Consider the following 19,336-nt stretch of genomic DNA (forward strand, 5'->3'; position numbering starts at 1 on the left):
GCGAATCAGCTGTTTCGCGCGCCGTGGCAGCAGCAGCGGAGGTGAGCTAGGGCGGCCGGGGCACATTTTTAGGGGCGGCATTCTGGCGCCGGCCATGCCGCCCCTAAAATTGTGCCACCCCAAGCACCAGCTTGTTTTGCTGGTGCCTAGAGCCGGCCCTGCACTTACAGCAATGTAAATCAAGAATCATTTGCACTGAAGTCAATGCAGTTAACATGAGAACAACTGTGTAAGAGAACAGAATCAGGTCCATAGGCTTACTGACTTCTCTGTTACCTCATGGGAATTTCACATGCAAAAAAAATTAAAAATAATAATCATCTACATTTATACTGAGTTTCCAGCAGCTTCCAGCCTCCTTTCCACTGTGCAAAGATGGCTCTCTGTTATACAATTAATGAGCTTTTATCACTTCCTTTACTTTTTTAGATGCTCTACACTTACTTTTAAAAAGTTTCCCTTTGGCTAAACCACCAAATTTTACAGATCACTCTGTCTTCAGCTAAATCACAGAAGCATGAAGTTCATCCCTCTTTGTGCATGAAGACTGATGCATGCCTGGAGCTCTTTCTGTGAGATTAAGTGGGGGAAATATGGTGCCTGCACTCCAGTCCCAAAGCTCAATATACAGGAATTAACAGTCTCAGGCAAGATGCTGGGCTCATAGAATATCAGGGCTGGAAGGGACCTCTGGAGATCATCTAGTCCAACCCCCTGCTCAAAGCAGGACACTTCTTACAAGCTATTGCCGGCCCCAATAGAGCTTAACTGGAGGCATAAAACAACCATGGTTTTCAGAGTTTTCAGCACATGCTGCCAGCAACTGCTCACATTCTATACCAGACACTTAACTAAGGGCATGTCTACACTTACCACTGGAGCAATCGATCCAGTGGGGGTCGATTTATCGCGTCTAGTGAAGACGCGATAAATCAACCGCTGAGCGCTCTCCCGTTGACTCCAGTACTCCACCGGAGCGAGACGCATAGGCGGAGTCAATGGGGGAGCGTCAGCAGTCGACCTACCGCAGTGAAGACACCGCGGTAAGTAGCTCTAAGTACGTCAACTTCAGCTACGCTATTTTCGTAGCTGAAGTTGCGTAAATTAGACCAACTTAGCTCGCCTCCCCAACCCCCAGTGTAGACCAGGCCTGAGATCAAAGTCTATTCTGACAGTTACACTTATCATACTTGGGCAATTTGTGTTCTGTTTCACACAGCTATTAACTTGCCATCAAGCAATTAGTTCCTTTAACCAACTCATCATATCATTTGATAATTTTAATTACTACCCTTAAAACAAACCATGGTGTATCATTTAAACAAACTGGTAATATATATATATATAGAGAGAGAGAGTGCATTTGTCCTTTTTGCAGTCTGTTTTGAACTGGTTTTATAATCAAGGAATTATATAGGAACATGGATCTGATATTTAATCACAGCGGGAAAGCAACTGATTTATGTATCTGGGCTGTTTCCATACTGGCCATACTAGCCAAAATATGTATTCCTACAACATCTACTCCTGCACCTACTGAGAGATAACAGGGCAATAATGAACACCTGTGTTTATGCCATACCAAAACCATGCTTTTCTTCTGAGTTGTAACAATGCTGTACCAATTGCCTATGTCCCAAACTATGTATAATGATATTGTTCCAAAAATAGTATCATTTGTACCATTTACTTGTATATCTACTGCTGTATGTACAATAGATAGATAGATAGATCCACGTGTGGCACTCTGTACCTCAAAGCAGCACCCTGGAACCCCAATATTCACTTGTGTCATATAATTATGAGATATTTCATACAAAGCATGCCATGTAAGATATCATATGAAAGATCATGATTTGCTGAAACCTATTGTTCTGTCCAAATATGTATATCATTAGTGCATATGAAATTATGAGATTTTGCTGCATGGTTGTTACAAAATATGTTGTAAGTTTGAGAGTCTCTACTGCAAGTTCCACAGTGACAACAAGGGTAGTGATTCCCACCCAGGAGGGTGATAAATGACTATTAATCAGCAGGGGAGTTATAAACAAGGGATTTACAATACTGTAAGAAGGTTGCACAAGCATCACACAATGGGAGATTGCTCAACTCCATGACTCAGCAAAGCCCAGCAGGACATGTCTGGGCTAGTGTTTTCCAGGCACATGGACTGAGGGTATAAAATAAGGGACAGTGGCACTGGGCCTTGGCCTCTCTCCTCCCCCACCTATGCTGGACGCAACAAGAATGCTGCGAAGACCAAGACTTCAACTAAGGACACTGTTCCCAGGATTAAAAGGGGAAGCCTGTGTATTAAGGACTATAACATCCAGTGGGGTGAGAAAACTGCTTGATCCAAATACTGCCTAGTGTAATAAGGTTTAAGATGTAGACTGTATGCTTATCTTTTATTTTCTTTGGTAACTATCTCTGATCTTCTGTGCCTACCATTTATAATCACTTAAAATCAATCTTTCTGTAAGTAATAAACCTGTTTTATATTTTACCTAAAACAGTGTGTTTGGTTGATGTGCTTGGGAAATCTCAGCTCAGTTTACAAAGGCTTGTGTTTGTCCTCTCCACATTGAGAGAGGGGTGCACTGGGTAATAAATGTCCACTGGTCAGGCTTCTGACCAGGGCAAAACGGAACAGTTCTGGGGTGCAAGGCTGGGGAGCTGGGGGGAACTGGCTGGTGCCTTTCCCTGTGTGATTTGTGAGTGGCTCAGGGAGCATTCATACAATCTAGCTGGGCATGGGGCTCCACTTGCTGTTGTGCTGAGTGATAACATCACCTGGAGGGGTTCGCTGCTTGTCACTAGCAGAGCACTGTGAGAGACAGCCCAGGCTGGAGAGTTAAGTGGGCACTGCGGTACCCCAGTTTCAGATTGTATCCCAGGGATCCCGTCACACAATGTACATAATTTTCCTCTGCACCAGCCTGTTAAGACTTTTTAAAATGCGGGGGGAAGAGGAAGGAATGAAATAAGCCAAAAATAAACAATTTTGCTACTTGCTTGCTGATCTGTTATTATGTTTTGTTTTTTTTTTTTAATTCTCTCAACAACCTTAAAATCAACTAAATCATTTACTAGGGACAGATGGGGTTAAGCTTTAAATATTATCATGACAGCATAGTGCTCACCACTGGTCTATATGAGTATGGCAGGTAATGTACAAAAATGTAACAGTAGCTCTTCTGCCACACTCCCTCCCTCAATGCCACGTTAGATGCTAAAATTATATCCATGATTTTTGGGACTAGAACATATCACTCATTTTCCCTCCAGCTCACTTGATTCTACGCTGGTTCTAGTAGGCACTAGTTCCAAGACTACAGCTTAAAAAGCCATTCCAGAAGTAGAGCCCTAACTGTGTCATGCCAGGTTTACACTAGAAAAGATCTCCCGGTATATCTGTACTGAGACAGCTATATCAACAAACCCTCCTAGTGTAGACACAGTTTATAAATGGCAAAAAAGGGCTTTTGCTCTGGTTCCCTAAGCAAAATAAGCTATAAGTATATGCTGGTATAACTGAATCTACACTAGAGCTTTTGCCAATACAGAAATGTTTGGGCGGGGGGGGAGCATACCTGTAACTGACACTACTAGACCAGAAAAAGTTTTTAGTGTAGACTTGACCTTAGTAACTGGCCACGAAGCTGTTGTTAACCTAAATCGAGCAACTGCTACAATTTTCTCCCCTCTCTCTCTCCCCTTCCCTTGAAGTGTAAGTGAAATAATCATTTCCTTGGCCTGGTGTAATAAAATGTAGAAATTCCTAAATTAGTTTTAATTGCACTTTGTTGCCAGAATATAGGACTACTGGGCAAAATATCAGATTAGCAAAGAACTGTAAATTACTAGACTGCTGATACAGCACGGTGCTAACACACACCTGATGGGAGATCACCGCGGTCCCTTCTCTTCAAATCAGGCGTAACCCAGCAAGTGGCAGTGATATGGTTGGTCTCCAAGAGGAAGGAAATTAACTGCTCTGCTGTATGGGTGCTACCCACGAGATGGTTGTGGATGGATGGATATGCTTGTGTGTGGCAATAAAATGTATCTTCTCTTAGTCTTAGGGGCCTACATTTTCAAAGGATCCATTCATTTTAAGTGTCCTGTTTGAGACACCTATATCTCTAACTTTCAGAGGTGCTGAAAACCCACACCACTAAATGAATCAATGGGTGCAATGAGTGATCAATACCTCTGAAAAATCAAACCTCAGGCACCAAAAATTAATGCACATTTTTGAAAATTTAGGCTAGATTTAGCGCTGTTATAGTGCTGTCATCTGGGAAAGAAAAGGGGTCAGGAAAAAAATAGAGGAAAAAGAAACAGAATAGGACTTTAAGGAGGCTTGTGGGGATCTCAGCAACCAGAAATGGATCATATGCATTTCCTTTCTTTTCCGTCTTCCTGGGTGGGTTATGCATTGCTACAGTAAATAAATCGGAAAGACTTACAGTCTTTGAGCAGCCCTAAGAATTCCAGCTGACGAAATACACAGTGAAAGAGGTGCATCTGCTAAGCACTGTGGGTTTTATGTTTCTCTTTTGTATCAAGTGAATCCTTCAGATGTCCTTTATACCTGATCTCCATTTGTCTGTGAGGCCTTGAACGCTTCTATATTATTTAGAAGTATCCATCCAGACTACACTCCACTTAAATGCTTATTTTTTAAAATCAATGTACTTATTTTTATTAAGATCCTAGACATCTTACCTGACAAAGGTTCATGAAAGAGATTTTGGAAAAGATTAATCTCAATAGTATCTTTTAAATGTACGAATGAGCCACTTTAGCTTTGATAAGGGTGCAAAATTTACATCATTGCTTTATATTCCTGTGTTACTGATTTTGGACTCAATGCTTTATTTTGACTGTATATTTTTACTGGATACTTCATAAGCTGAAGGGGCAGAAACTTTGGTACTAGGGATATGTTAGACAGATAGCAAGGGCAAACAAGTGTATGCCTAAACAGTAATGTAAGCAGTAACTTGATAAGTCTTTCCCTTTTTTGATCTGGAGCTGTTTATTTGTGTTTTATCCAAATGACTAAATACTCTTGGATAAAAAATAAAAATGTCTACCACAATGCACTCAGTGTATGAGGTTCTCTGGGGGCCTAGAGAACAAATGTGGGTAGTCCAAATTCAGGCTGAAGTATTGTGGCCAAGGGCTACAGTGTATCTACCCACATAGGACAGACTCACTTTGTAGCTGCCCAGCACATCTCCAGTATGAATTTTTCTGTCTTCAGCCTAAAAAACCCCATATTACCCTTATTAACAAAGAAAAATACATGAACAGGATAAACTCTTTGACAACTTCATTTCCTACAATTTGCTTATGGAAGCAACTCAAGTTGTTGACAAAGAACGATGAGCCATGCATGGCTTGGGTCTTGTCTATCTAAAAGACCACTCCTGTCCCCACGCACAACCGTGACGTTTAAGGTCAGATGAGGCTGTTAACGCTTCCTAGACATGAATGCTTTGTGGGCTGAGGATAGAGTATCCCAACTCCTACTTTCTCAGGTAAACCTGAGGGACAAAGATTAACATTTAAAATGTGGAGTTAGGTGAATAGCTTAAGGAAAGCATATTTGAAAAATTTGGGCTAATTCTTTATTAACATCTAGTTGAGAAATGAGTATTTTGGAGGTGGCATACTTTTCCTAACACTGCTTCCCAAGAATGCGCTATGTGGCAGATGGCATTTGAACCAGTAGGATTATTCACACTGACTACAGAAGCATGGGTTGTGCAGTCGCTAATGCCTGCAGCAGTGCCACTCGTTACTACCATTACTTATGAGGGTGCATAAAGAATCACGATCTGTTCTGTAAGACTAATGCTGGATTTGAGATACACAACAGACTGTTTTGTGATAGGGTAGGATAACAGGGACATGGAGATATGCATTTTATAAAGAGCAGTATATTGACAGGAGAAAATTCCACAGACTTAATGATGAATCTCCCTGTATCCATATTCAAATGGTTGTAGCAACCAGAGCTGTTTAATCATTTTAGAAGAAAAGCCATTCTTAACAGCAAAACTGAGCAAAGCGCTCCATTTCTCTAGAAGGGAAATTAAAGACATTGTCCATTTATGGAACATTGACTAAAACTACCCTTTTCATGGATCCTTGTGTTATGGGTCCTAACACAATATATATTTCCTAAGGCTGATATATGGTGCTTGTGATTTTTAAGTTTTTACCTGACTGACACTTCTATCTGTAGGGTAGGTTGAGAGACTATAGATTCTCACTAATCTGATGTTTAGTTTGACCTGAAATTTTGAAGCGAGAAATCTCTTCCAAAGTTTAATCTAATGTGTTTCTAAAAAGCCTACTGTCCTTAAATCATAGCGCTATGAGCATGTTTGGAAAACAATTTCTTTCCTAAGATTTAATAATGGGAAATACCATTGGTTACAAGGCCCTACATTTATTTTGTTGGAATCTAGCGCTATACCACTTGGAAGACTGGTCAGTCCTGCAAGAGCGAATACAATTTTGTCCATCCAAAGAGGGATCAGGGTGTCAGCATCCTATCACAAGGATCAGAAGAACTAAAGTTAATAAACATTTGACTGGCAATGACAGCCTACTGGGGCATGCCTTGTGTACGAAGGTGTCAAGGTACAAATCTTAGTCAAATATGTCTTCTGATTATCCTGTCACTTCAGAGAAAGGGAGATGTCTTGAAAAAGCTACATGTTCCTGGGTGATCTTTAGCTGTAGTTATCTAGGGCTCCTGTCATTCATGTATCACTTCAGGAAAGAAAAATGTTGCCATCAGGAGATGGCCATATTGGAAAAGGAGCCTGCTCTATAATCTGGTGACCTGCTCTGATCTGGAACATCCAGAAAGAGCCAGTGTCCATCTAAATTCAATTTGCTAGCAGAGAGTGAGGAGCTAGCAGGTGGGTGAAATATTTTCAGAGATAGAAAAGATTATTTGATTAAAAAACACAAAAGGAAAGAGAAGAACTCTCTTTCTCTGGTGAAGCTGTGTACCAAAGCCCAATGAAACCAGTGGAAACACTTGCATTGACTTCAATGGGCACTGGATTGGGTCCTAGAATACCCCTGCTCCTGTGTTCTAGAACACCTCTGAACCTTGTAGCGTATCATTTAAAGGTTCTGAACTGATGTGGGGAGAGAATGGATGATTTGAATATATTTTACTTATCATCTTTAACTTTTATCATAACAAAGACCTAGAATTCTCCCCACCAACCCATCCATATACCCATCAGTGGAGATAGCTAAGATTGGGTGGATAATTAGCAGTTCAAAGTTTAGGCTTAATGGAAGAGGAACAGGTCAACAAAACCATCCCATATACTACCCAGATTAATAAGAGAACAGTGAGGATATACAGTCCTAGACTGATGGAGGATTCATTTTTGGCCAAAGTGTTGTCTGTTGGTAACAGTGAATTCTGCTGCATCAAAAGAAGCAAAATTATGTATAAGTATTTTCTTTCAAGAGTGCAGGGTCTTGTTGTCAACAACAATAATGGTTCCCATTACCAGGGCCGGCTCTAGGCACCAGCAAAGCAAGCAGGTGCTTGGGGCGGCAAATTTGCAGGGGCGGAAGAATCCAGCATGAGAGCTGAGAACCAACAGGGAGCCCTGGGAGCTGTAGTTCCTTGGTTAGCTCCCTGCCTATAGAGCCAGCCCTGGAGCAGGGAAAGAACTACATTTCCCAGCATTCCCTCGGCTGCAATTAACAGGAAAGGGAGGGGGAAGGAGTGTAGAACTGAAACCTCATGCTACAGCTTGCTGTAAATGATAGGAACAGAGCCAACTCTAGGTTTTTTGCCGCCCCCCACCTCAGCCCTGGGCTCCCCCTGCACCCCTGTGTTGCCCCAGCCCTGGACTCTCCCCCGCCCTCACCCCCTGCTGCCCCAGCTCTGGCCGCCACCTGCACTCCCCTGCCGCCCCAGCCCTGGGCTCTCCCCCAAAGAAAGAATTGGGTGGACTAAATGGACATTGCACCTCTCTATCTGAAGCCTAGCAAGGCAGGTACGTGGATCCCACTAGAATTTAAAATGTAAAGTAAGGGAGGGGAGGCTCTACTAGACTGGGCAGCTTTAGATACAGTACCAGGCACGTAGGAGGATTTACACTTCTGAGCCATGGAAGCAGAAATTGACTTTTCTTTTCCAGATTTAGCTAATATTCAGAAAGGGAATCTAGCACCTGCCTTCCAGATTTGAACACCCTCAAAATTCAGGAGTGCTCAAGCTCAATTTGGGCAGCTCTTACTTCATTTCTCCCAAATCAAATATACTGATCTACTGTAACTTGCTGTAGGAAAAAGTAGAATAAATTGAGCAAGAAATGCTTCCCAGTAGTTATTAGGACTGGAATTGCTATTTTCAACAGCCATTGCTTTTTTTATTATTATTATTATTATTATTTTTAAGTTTTAGTTTTATTTGTTTAAAAGGAAGACAGTGATATTGCATTGGCAAATTCCCCATAGAAACAAAGACTGGAACAAAAGAATAATAAAGGCACCTCAACTTTTCCTCATTTATGTAGGACAGTCTTATAATATGCATCCAGATAGCCTTCAATCACACAAGCTGAAAATTGTTCCACTTTACTGCAGTTCTGTAACCATATGGGAACCAATCCTGTCTGTGTTCTGTGCACATCCAAAATTCCTGCTGAATGACCCGCCCTGGGAGCGAGTTACCAGTGACCCAGGGCTGGGGCGGCAGGAGGGTGCCGGGGGGGTGGGGGGGAGAGCCAGATTTTTTTTTGCTTGGGGCAGCAAAAAACCTAGAGCCGGCCCTGCCCATTATTATATGCTTGGTCATAAAGATGAGCAAGTTATGGTGCCACAGGACTCTCTGTTGCTTTTTACAGATCCAGACTAACACGGCTACCCCTCTGATACTTGAATGATTATCTAGTCTGACCAGCTGCACAACACAGCCATAGGATTTTACCCAGCGATTCCTGCATCTAGCCCAATAACTTATGACTGAACTAGTGCATATCTTTCAGAAAAAGAACTAGTCTTGGTTTAAAGACCTCAAGAATCCACCACATGCCTTATTTGTCTGCTCCAATAGTTAACTACCCTCACCCCCTGTTAAAAATCTGAAACTGCCTGTCTGCCTGGTGAGACTGGAAGAAAGGTCATCCATCAGGTAGAGTGCCTGCAGTATTGGTTCAGACTATAACTAGAACCTTTGATCTGAAATAAAGCTCTGTGAGGAGCGGCGAACAGCAGAGGCTAACAGAGGGAGTTTGCCTGGGATCTGTCCGAGAGGAGGTACGCTAAGTGCTGCATTAGTGGGGCTGTGTTGGTGAGTATCTGAGTGTCTGTTACTGGGACAGTTTGTCAGTTTGACCATGTGCTTGATTGCTTGCTTGTTTGTTTGAAAAGTGTGATTTGGGAGTGCTTTGTTCCAGGTGGGCCTTGAGTGGGCCTGACTGGTATATAAGGGCAGTCAGCAGCGAACCAGCTGAGCGGCGAACAGCAGAGGCTAACAGAGGGAGTTTGCCTGGGGAGAGCGCACTGAGGCTTTCACCTGTGGGTTTCTCTGACTAGTTACTGCAACAGTTGAGGAAGCTCTTAAGAGGAAGGTGATATGGAAGGTGAGCGATCAGCTGTTGTAACCTGCACAGGTTGTGCCATGTTTGTCTTTCTTCCACAGGACAGAAGCGACTTTGTCTGTACAAAGTGCAAGCTGGTCTCCATATTGGAAGAGAAGGTTCGAGGTCTGGAGAAACGAGTATCGACTCTGCGTTGCATAAGGGAAAATGAAGATTTCCTGGACAGACATCAGGAGATGCTTCTACGGCCACAATGTTCTGAAGATTCAGAGCAGGCGCAGCAGGGACAGAAGGATGGTGAAGAAGTTTGGCAGCATGTGACCTCCAGAAGGAGAAAGAGGAGCGTCCATGTACCAGCAATGGAGATACAGGTGTGCAATCATTTCCATGTTCTCTCTACAGGTACTAATGCGGAGAGTGGACTAGATGACACATCTGAAGGAAGGGAGCAGAAGGAGACTCCATCGATTGGAAGGCAAAAGATGCACTGTCCTAGGGATGAGGGTTCCACAACCACCACTCCCAAGAGGAGGAGGAGGGTGGTGGTGGTCGGGGACTCCCTCCTCAGGGGGACTGAGTCATCTATCTGCCGCCCTGACCGGGAAAACCGAGAGGTCTGCTGCTTGCCAGGAGCTAGGATACACGATGTGACGGAGAGACTGCCGAGACTCATCAAGCCCTCGGATCGCTACCCCTTCCTGCTTCTCCAGGTGGGAACCAATGATACTGCCAAGAATGACCCTGAGCGGATCACTGCAGACTACGTGGCTCTGGGAAGAAGGACAAAGGAGTTTGAGCCGCAAGTGGTGTTCTCGTCCATCCTCCCTGTGCAAGGAAAAGGCTTGGGTAGAGACCGTGGAATCATGGAAGTCAACGAATGGCTACGCAGGTGGTGTCGGAGAGAAGGCTTTGGATTCTTCGACCATGGGATGGTGTTCCAAGAAGGAGGAGTGCTAGGCAGAGACGGGCTCCACCTAACGAAGAGAGGGAAGAGCATCTTCGCAAGCAAGCTGGCTAACCTAGTGAGGAGGGCTTTAAACTAGGTTCACCAGGGGAAGGAGACCAAAGCCCTGAGGTAAGTGGGGAAAATGGGATCCTGGGAGGAAGCAAGAGCAGGAGAACGCAAGAGGAGAGGACTCCTGTCTCATACTGAGAAAGAGGGATGATCAATGAGTTATCTTAAGTGCCTATACACAAATGCAAGAAGCCTGGGAAACAAGCAGGGAGAACTGGAAGTCCTGGCACAGTCAGGGAACTATGATGCGATTGGAATAACAGAGACTTGGTGGGATAACTCACATGACTGGAGTACTGTCATGGATGGATATAAACTGTTCAGGAAGGACAGGCAGGGCAGAAAAGGTGGGGGAGTTGCATTGTATGTAAGAGAGGAGTATGACTGCTCAGAGCTCCGGTATGAAACTGCAGAAAAACCTGAGAGTCTCTGGATAAAGTTGAGAAGGGTGAGCAACAAGGGTGATGTCGTGGTCGGAGTCTGCTACAGACCACCAGACCAGGGGGATGAGGTGGACCAGGCTTTCTTCCAGCAACTAACAGAAGTTGCTAGATCGCAGGCCCTGGTTCTCATGGGAGACTTTAATCACCCTGATATCTGCTGGGAGAGCAATACAGCGGTGCACAGATAATCCAGGAAGTTTTTGGAAAGTGTAGGGGACAATTTCCTGGTGCAAGTGCTGGAGTAACCAACTAGGGGCAGAGCTTTTCTTGACCTGCTGCTCACAAACAGGGAAGAATTAGTAGGGGAAGCAAAAGTGGATGGGAACCTGGGAGGCAGTGACCATGAGATGGTCGAGTTCAGGATCCTGACACAAGGAAGAAAGGAGAGCAGCAGAATATGGACCCTGGACTTCAGAAAAGCAGACTTTGACTCCCTCAGGGAACAGATGGGCAGGATCCCCTGGGAGAATAACATGAAGGGCAAAGGGGTCCAGGAGAGCTGGCTGTATTTTAAAGAATTCTTATTGCGGTTGCAGGAACAAACCATCCCGATGTGTAGAAAGAATAGTAAATATGGCAGGCGACCAGCTTGGCTTAACAGTGAAATCCTTGCTGACCTTAAACGCAAAAAAGAAGCTTACAAGAAGTGGAAGATTGGACAAATGACCAGGGAGGAGTATAAAAATATCGCTCAGGCATGCAAGAGTGAAATCAGGAAGGCCAAATCGCACTTGGAGTTGCAGCTAGCAAGAGATGTTAAGAGTAACAAGAAGGGTTTCTTCAGGTATGTTAGCAACAAGAAGAAAGTCAAGGAAAGTGTGGGCCCCTTACTGAATGAGGGAGGCAACCTAGTGACAGAGGATGTGGAAAAAGCTAATGTACTCAATGCTTTTTTTGCCTCTGTCTTCACAAACAAGGTCAGCTCCCAGACTGCTGGACTGGGCAGCACAGTATGGGGAGAAGGTGACCAGCCCTCCGTGGAGAAAGAAGTGGTTCGGGACTATTTAGAAAAACTGGATGAGCACAAATCCATGGGGCCAGATGCGCTGCATCCGAGGGTGCTAAAGGAGTTGGCGGATGTGATTGCGGAGCCATTGGCCATCATCTTTGAAAACTCATGGCGATCGGGGGAGGTCCTGGATGACTGGAAAAAGGCTAATGTAGTGCCCATCTCTAAAAAAGGGAAGAAGGAGGATCCGGGGAACTACAGGCCAGTCAGCCTCACCTCAGTCCCTGGAAAAATCATGGAGCAGGTCCTCAAGGAATCAATTATGAAACACTTAGAGGAGAGGAAAGTGATCAGGAACAGTCAGCATGGATTCACCAAGGGAAAGTCGTGCCTGACTAACCTAATTGCCTTCTATGATGAGATAACTGGCTCTGTGGATGAGGGGAAAGCAGTGGATGTGTTATTCCTTGACTTTAGCAAAGCTTTTGATACGGTCTCCCACAGTATTCTTGCCGCCAAGTTAAAGAAGTATGGGCTGGATGAATGGACTGTAAGGTGGATAGAAAGCTGGCTAGATTGTCGGGCTCAGTGGGTAGTGATCAATGGCTCCATGTCTAGTTGGCAGCCGGTTTCAAGCGGAGTGTCCCAAGGGTCGGTCCTGGGGCCAGTTTTGTTTAATATCTTTATTAATGATCTGGAGGATGGTGTGGCCTGCACTCTCAGCAAGTTTGCAGATGACACTAAACTGGGAGGCGTGGTAGATACGCTGGAGGGTAGGGATCAGATACAGAGGGACCTAGACAAATTAGAGGATTGGGCCAAAAAAAACCTGATGAGGTTCAACAAGGACAAGTGCAGAGTCCTGCACTTAGGATGGAAGAATCCTATGCACTGCTACAGACTAGGGACCGAATGGCTAGGTAGCAGTTCTGCAGAAAAGGACCTAGGGGTCACAGTGGACGAGAAGCTGTATATGAGTCAACAGTGTGCTCTTGTTGCCAAGAAGGCTAATGGCATTTTGGGCTGTATAAGTAGGGGCATTGCCAGCAGATTGAGGAACGTGATCATTCCCCTTTATTCGACATTGGTGAGGCCTCATCTGGAGTACTGTGTCCAGTTTTGGGCCCCACACTACAAGAAGGATGTGGAAATATTGGAAAGAGTCCAGCGGAGGGCAACAAAAATGATTAGGGGTCTGGAGCACAAGACTTATGAGGAGAGGCTGAGGGAACTGGGATTGTTTAGTCTCCAGAAGAGAATAATGAGGGGGGATTTGATAGCTGCTTTCAACTACCTGAGGGGGGGTTCCAAAGAGGATGGAGCTCGGCTGTTCTCAGTCGTGGCAGACGACAGAACAAGGAGCAATGGTCTCAAGTTGCAGTGGGGGAGGTCTAGGTTGGATATTAGGAAACACTATTTCACTAGGAGGGTGGTGAAGCACTGGAATGCGTTACCTAGGGAGGTGGTGGAATCTCCTTCCTTGGAGGTTTTTAAGGCCCGGCTTGACAAAGCCCTGGCTGGGATGATTTAGTTGGGAATTGGTCCTGCTTTGAGCAGGGGGTTGGACTAGATGACCTCCTGAGGTCCCTTCCAGCCCTGATATTCTATGATTCTATGATGCCAGTATTTCAAGCAGTGCTGCATCAGTGGAAGGAACAAGCCAAGTCTCTGGCTAAGGCTACACTACAGCTTAAGTCGACATAAATTATGTTGCTCAGGGGTGTGAATTAGCCACCCACCTGAGCAACATAACTTACGCTGACTTAAGCACTGGTGTGGACAGTGCTATGTTGGTGGGAGAGCTGCCGCCACTCATTGGGGGTAGATTAAGTCAACAGAAGAGCTCTCTCCCATCGGCTTAAAGCGGCTACACAGAGAGCATCAGTGCAGCTGCGCTGCTGTAAACTCTCTAGTGTAGCCATAGCATCTTGCCACAAGGTGCTCACAATGCCAACAAGAAAATGCAAAGTCAAGGAGGTAAAAGTGTATAAAAATTATAATGGTGAGTAATGCACATAAAAACCTAATCAATTCCCCTACTAGAGAAGTGAGTATGTTTAAATATAGCTGCATATCAAATCTGCTCTGCTTTGAAACTGTTTCTTTTAGATTATCTGAATTATTTAAGCACCTACTTATATATCCTTTAAGTGATTATTACTTAGATAGGGTGTGATCTAGCTGCCATGGAAGTCAACGAAGCAACTGATTTCAATGGGAGCTATATCAGGTGCCTAATTTCTGCTAGTAATATTTGTAAGAAAAATACCATCAAATCTACTGGATAAAAGTCAAACGCAGAGTATTGTATCTTGGTAGTAGTAAAATGCAATTTGCTTCTTATGTAATGTCAAACTTTAAAGGTCACAGGGCCTGATTCTGATCTCATACTGGAATCACTGCTGATTTGAGTCAGTGTCACTTAGATCAGAATCAGGCCCTAATTTTTGAAAAAATTTAGTTAAAAAAATCTCACCGTTTCAAGGCAGACATTTACCTTATAACTTCAATTTCACACTGTGCTGATGTAATCTGTGAGTGCCAAAAAAAATACAGGTCTTCTGAAAGTAACAAAGTTTAGAATTAAGACCCAGTCCTTCATCCCTTTCATGACTAGTTCCTCTGAAGTCAACAGGTTAATCACATGAGTAAGAGCTGCAAGATCTGGCCTTTATTTAGCTGCATGAACTATTTCATATTCCTGTTACCTAGCTCTAAGCCTGATCCTGCATGATACTTAGAAACATCAAGGTGATGTGAGCCCTCAACTCCCATTGACTTCAATAGGTGGAGTGAGGGCGCGCAGCACCTTTCAGGATTTGTCCCGGAGTTTGGTCCTAATGAATAAAAGCAGAGAGTACCTATACCTTGCCAAAGTAAATTTTATAAATAAAATATTTTAAGACATTAACAATTGTTGTATTTGTAATTGTTCTTCTAATCAAAATTCCAGTGACCAGGAACCTCAACACATTTTGCGCCATTTTCCCTGCTCACAGTATGTCCCACACTACTGAGGCATTTTGTTCAGAGGTCAGGAATGTGGGCATGCTACCATGAGATTCAGGAAATCATTTACAGAAAGCATAAAAATTACTTTGCAGTATAGTGCCTCAGAGCTAAGAGGGCATGACATAATATCTTTGCTACTCAAACATACTTGGTTAATGTGTAACCTTTAATATGCAATAATCACATGCCTTTAAACAAAAAAATAAAATAAGTCAAATACAATTTGCATGATGATCAGAATGTAGTTAGAAAGGAAACTGCATGGATTTTAGAAACGTTTATTAATTTAGATAATTTTATATCTTCGTCAGAACTTACTATTGATAGCAAAAGCCTCAAAATATAGCATTTCTCCATTTAAAGACAGCTTGAGTGTTTTAAACCTTGCTAAGAGAAGAGATTGTGAAACTGTGAAAGTTATACTGTCCTTCAGATTCCTTTAGGATCTAGAAATTAATGTTGTTGGCTGTGTTGTACATTATAGGACCATGAATCAAAATAATTTGAATATGCAACCAAAATTTTAAAAACTGTGAAGATTCCCATCTAATGTACGTAACTGAAGTAGTTTTGATTTCTAGACTTACTTCCATAGCAGACTAGTCAAAACATTGCTTTAAATTTAGTCAGAAGTTATATTCTAGATGAGAAGGGCATGTGCATAAGCCATCAGAGACCACCTACCTTGTAAAAAATGTAAATCACAGTGGCTAAGAGTGACATTTCGTAACAGTTTATTCAGAAAGTTAATATAAGAATGAAACAGGTACTACTGCACTCTGGACTCTGACTGTGTGCATTTGGATAAACAGACTGAATAAAAACTATCAGTTACTCCAATGTAAATCTGGAATAACTCCACTGATTTCACTGGAATTACTCGTTTAATACTGGTGTAACTGAAAAGAATTTGGCCTTCTGTTGTCTTGTTTTTTAAGCAGTAAGTCCATATTTCTCAAAAATATAATGTGTCTCTCTTCTGTACACTGGAGATAGGAACTTATTTTGAGTTGCAGGACAAATTTATTCACCCATTGAAGTATTCTGTGAAGAATGGGTAAAAACATTCTGTTTCAACAATGCTATATGTGAAAAACTGTTTAAAAATATCAAGCATCTACATGTATTTCCAAGACAATGATTAGAAATGTTACATTTTAAAGTGTACATATAACATTCAGCAGACAGCATAATCTAGCCAAATAATCACACTGGTTAAGTCCCTCCTTTTCAAAGAATTCAAATCATTCAGGGGAACTGACTCAGGCTGCCTGAGAATTTTCACTTTCAGGCTCTGGGAAAGGAAAGTTAAATCACAGCAAGGTATTCGGGAACGCCCATTGACAACAGTGGGCAGTGAATGAGGCAGTTGGTATTGTTAAGGTGCATTAAGGAGCCTCTTCCTTTACACTCTTTGTATGGACATGATAAGGTTGCAAATAGGCCAGAATGGACCAAAATAGAAGCTACCCACAGCCTGCCATTAGCAGACCAACTTCTCTAGCTTGTTCCAAGGATAGTACAGTATATGAGCTCTTCAAATTTAGTACAGTACTAAATTTATCCCTATTAGGCCATCAATATTGAGGAAATGGGGAAACAAAAGAAAATACGGTAATAATATTTTTATAATCATCAGTGACCAAAAGTATATAATATAAAGCCAGGTTTGGTATCAAGGTAGATAGAAAGCTGGCTAGATCGTCGGACTAAATGGGTAGTGATCAATGGCTCGATGTCTAGATGGCAGCCAGTATCAAGCGGAGTGCCCCAGGGGTCGGTCCTGGGACCAGTTTTGTTCAACATCTTCATTAATGATCTGGATGATGGGATGGATTGCACTTTCAGCAAGTTCACGGATAACACTAAGCTGGAGGAAGAGGTAGATACACTGGAGGGTAGGGATAGGTCCAGAGTGACCTAGGCAAACTGGAGGATTGGGCCAAAAGAAATCTGATGAGGTTCAATAAGGACAAGTGCAAGTCCTGCACTTAGGATGGAAGAAACCCATGCACTGCTACAGGCTGGGGACCAACTGGCTAAGCGGCAGTTCTGCAGAAAAAGACCTGGGGATTACAGTGAATGAGAAGCTGGATATGAGTCAACAGTGTGCCCTTGTTGCCAAGAAAGCTAACGGCATATTGGGCTGCATTAGTAGGAGCACTGCCAGCAGATCGAGGGAAATGATTATTTCCCTCTATTCAGCACTGGTGAGGCCACATCTGGAGTATTGCATCCAGTTTTGGGCCCCCGACTACAGAAAGGATATGCACAAATTGGAGAGAGTCCAGCAAAGGACAACGAAAATGATTAGGGGACTGGGGCACAAGACTTACAAGGAGAGATTGAGGGAACAGGGCTTACTTAGTCTTCAGAAGAGAAGAGTGAGGGGGGGATTTGATAGCAGCCTTCAACTACCTGAAGGGGGATTCCAAAGAGGATGGAGCTAGGCTGTTCTCAGTGGTGGCAGATGACAAAACAAGGAGCAATGGTCTCAAATTGCAGTGGGGGAGGTCTAGGCTGGATATTAGGAAACACTATTTCACTAGGAGGGTGGTGAAGCACTGGAATGGGTTACATAGGGAGGTGGTGGAATCTCCATCCTTAGAGGTTTTTTAAGGCCCGGCGTGACAAAGCCCTGGCTGGGATGATTTAGTTGGTGTTGGTCCTGCTTTGAGCAGGGGGTTGGACTAGATGACCTCCTGAGGTCTCTTCCAACCCTGATATTCTATGATTCTATCATCTAGCACTTTAAAGACTAAGCCGGTACATAGAAGGCCAAAACCTGTCTACAACTACTTCCATGCAACACCAATGAAATCAAGCAGGTTAAATGGGTGTAAAATGAGCAGAGAATTTGGCCCTCGGTATGTCAGTTATTCAGTCTGAATCTCAATCTCCTATTCCTCAGGCTAGCAAGAGGTTGGAGAGGGGTATTGTTTCCATGGCAGCTTTTATGGGCTGATTTGGAGAGGAAACTGTTCTGAAATGGGCCTGGTCAGTGCTTCATTTGTCCCAGAGCTTGCCAGGGCTGAGCCCCTGCACCTCCAGGCTTGGCAGTTCATAGCCCCGGCACATCTGGGCTTGCTGCATCAGTTATGAATGTAAAAAAATTGCTTGCGCCCTGGCACCTCTTTCATTACAAATTAAGCACTGGACCAGGTTCATACATGGCAAGGAAGAACTGTAGTTCCAAGTGGGATCCACTGCTGAGGGCATGTCATAAAGGCCCTACAATGGTAGTATTCTCCTCCCAAAACACTACATATTAAATAAATAAGGTCTTTTACTCAATTATATTAGAGTTTTGAGTCTTGGGCTTTGGTGCTTTCAGGCCGACAATATAATGTTTTTAACAGGGGCAAATACATGAAAAATTCAAGGAGGAATATTTTAAAAACCTTGGGGTATCACATCAAGCAATAATTCACTCGTATCACATCAGATTTCTACTGAATGGAAATCTTTTTTTGTTACCTACTTGCACTGAGTTCTCATCACTTGAATGCTTACCAGCTAGAGCCTTAATACGGGATCGCTCAAACAGTCGTGCAGAACTATTTTCATTGTCCCAGTCATCGACATCCCAGCGGTTATTCACATCACTGTATTGCTGTTGGATTTCTATATTGTCATAGTCTGTCGCTACTGTTGTTGTCATCTTGAACCTTCTTAACCTATCCTTGGCATCAGCTTCTCCTTAAACAGCTCTGTAGAAAGGAAAAAATAAGGTGGTCGCTTAGAACTATACACATACATTGAAAAGACGCAATAAGATTCAAACTCAGGACTTTCGGCTTCAAAGTCACTGGCTTCCACTCAGTAAACTGACGAAACGGCTCCAATATAGTTCAGAAGTCTTAACAGCCTACCACTCCTACTGAAATCCACTGAATAACATTTACTTCCAGTAAAAAATAAATAAGGTCATCATGACTCACAACAAAGGGAATGGAACATGCTAAATGGCACAATAAGATATTTCCATAGTTTTTATTTTCAAAGGGAATTTGTTTGCATTTTACACCTGTGAAACATGACTGTAAAACATGAACTCTAGATGTGTTAGGTACAAAAAAACCTAATGTGCAAAAAAAGACCTAGACACATTTCCAAAAAGGTGCAGACTCATGCCAAAAATTAAAAACACACCCATGTAAACTCATTAGATGAGTGTTTTGACAAGCAGGAATATTTAATATGAAGATGAAGAAACATTACTTTCTGCATATGTAAAGTCTGATCATATGACTATCACAGGGAATTAACCTGGAATCCTGTCCAGTGACATATAGCACTAACCACCATTTCCTTG

General features: G+C 43.1%; 1 protein-coding gene across 1 annotated transcript in view; it reads right to left on the reverse strand.

Moving 5' to 3' along the window:
* SPTBN1 (spectrin beta, non-erythrocytic 1) overlaps window positions 1-18,727 on the reverse strand; it is a 147,453-nt gene extending 128,726 nt beyond the window's left edge. The window contains exon 1 of the mRNA XM_029911738.1: window positions 18,535-18,727. Coding sequence (XP_029767598.1) covers window positions 18,535-18,682 — 148 coding nt within the window. The 5' untranslated portion in view covers window positions 18,683-18,727. The remainder of the gene's footprint in view (window positions 1-18,534) is intronic.
* Window positions 18,728-19,336: the final 609 nt, after the last annotated feature.

Source organism: Terrapene carolina, unplaced genomic scaffold (assembly GCF_002925995.2).
Source record: "Terrapene carolina triunguis isolate 2854851 unplaced genomic scaffold, T_m_triunguis-2.0 Scaffold120, whole genome shotgun sequence".
NCBI classification, from domain to species: Eukaryota; Metazoa; Chordata; order Testudines; family Emydidae; genus Terrapene; species Terrapene triunguis.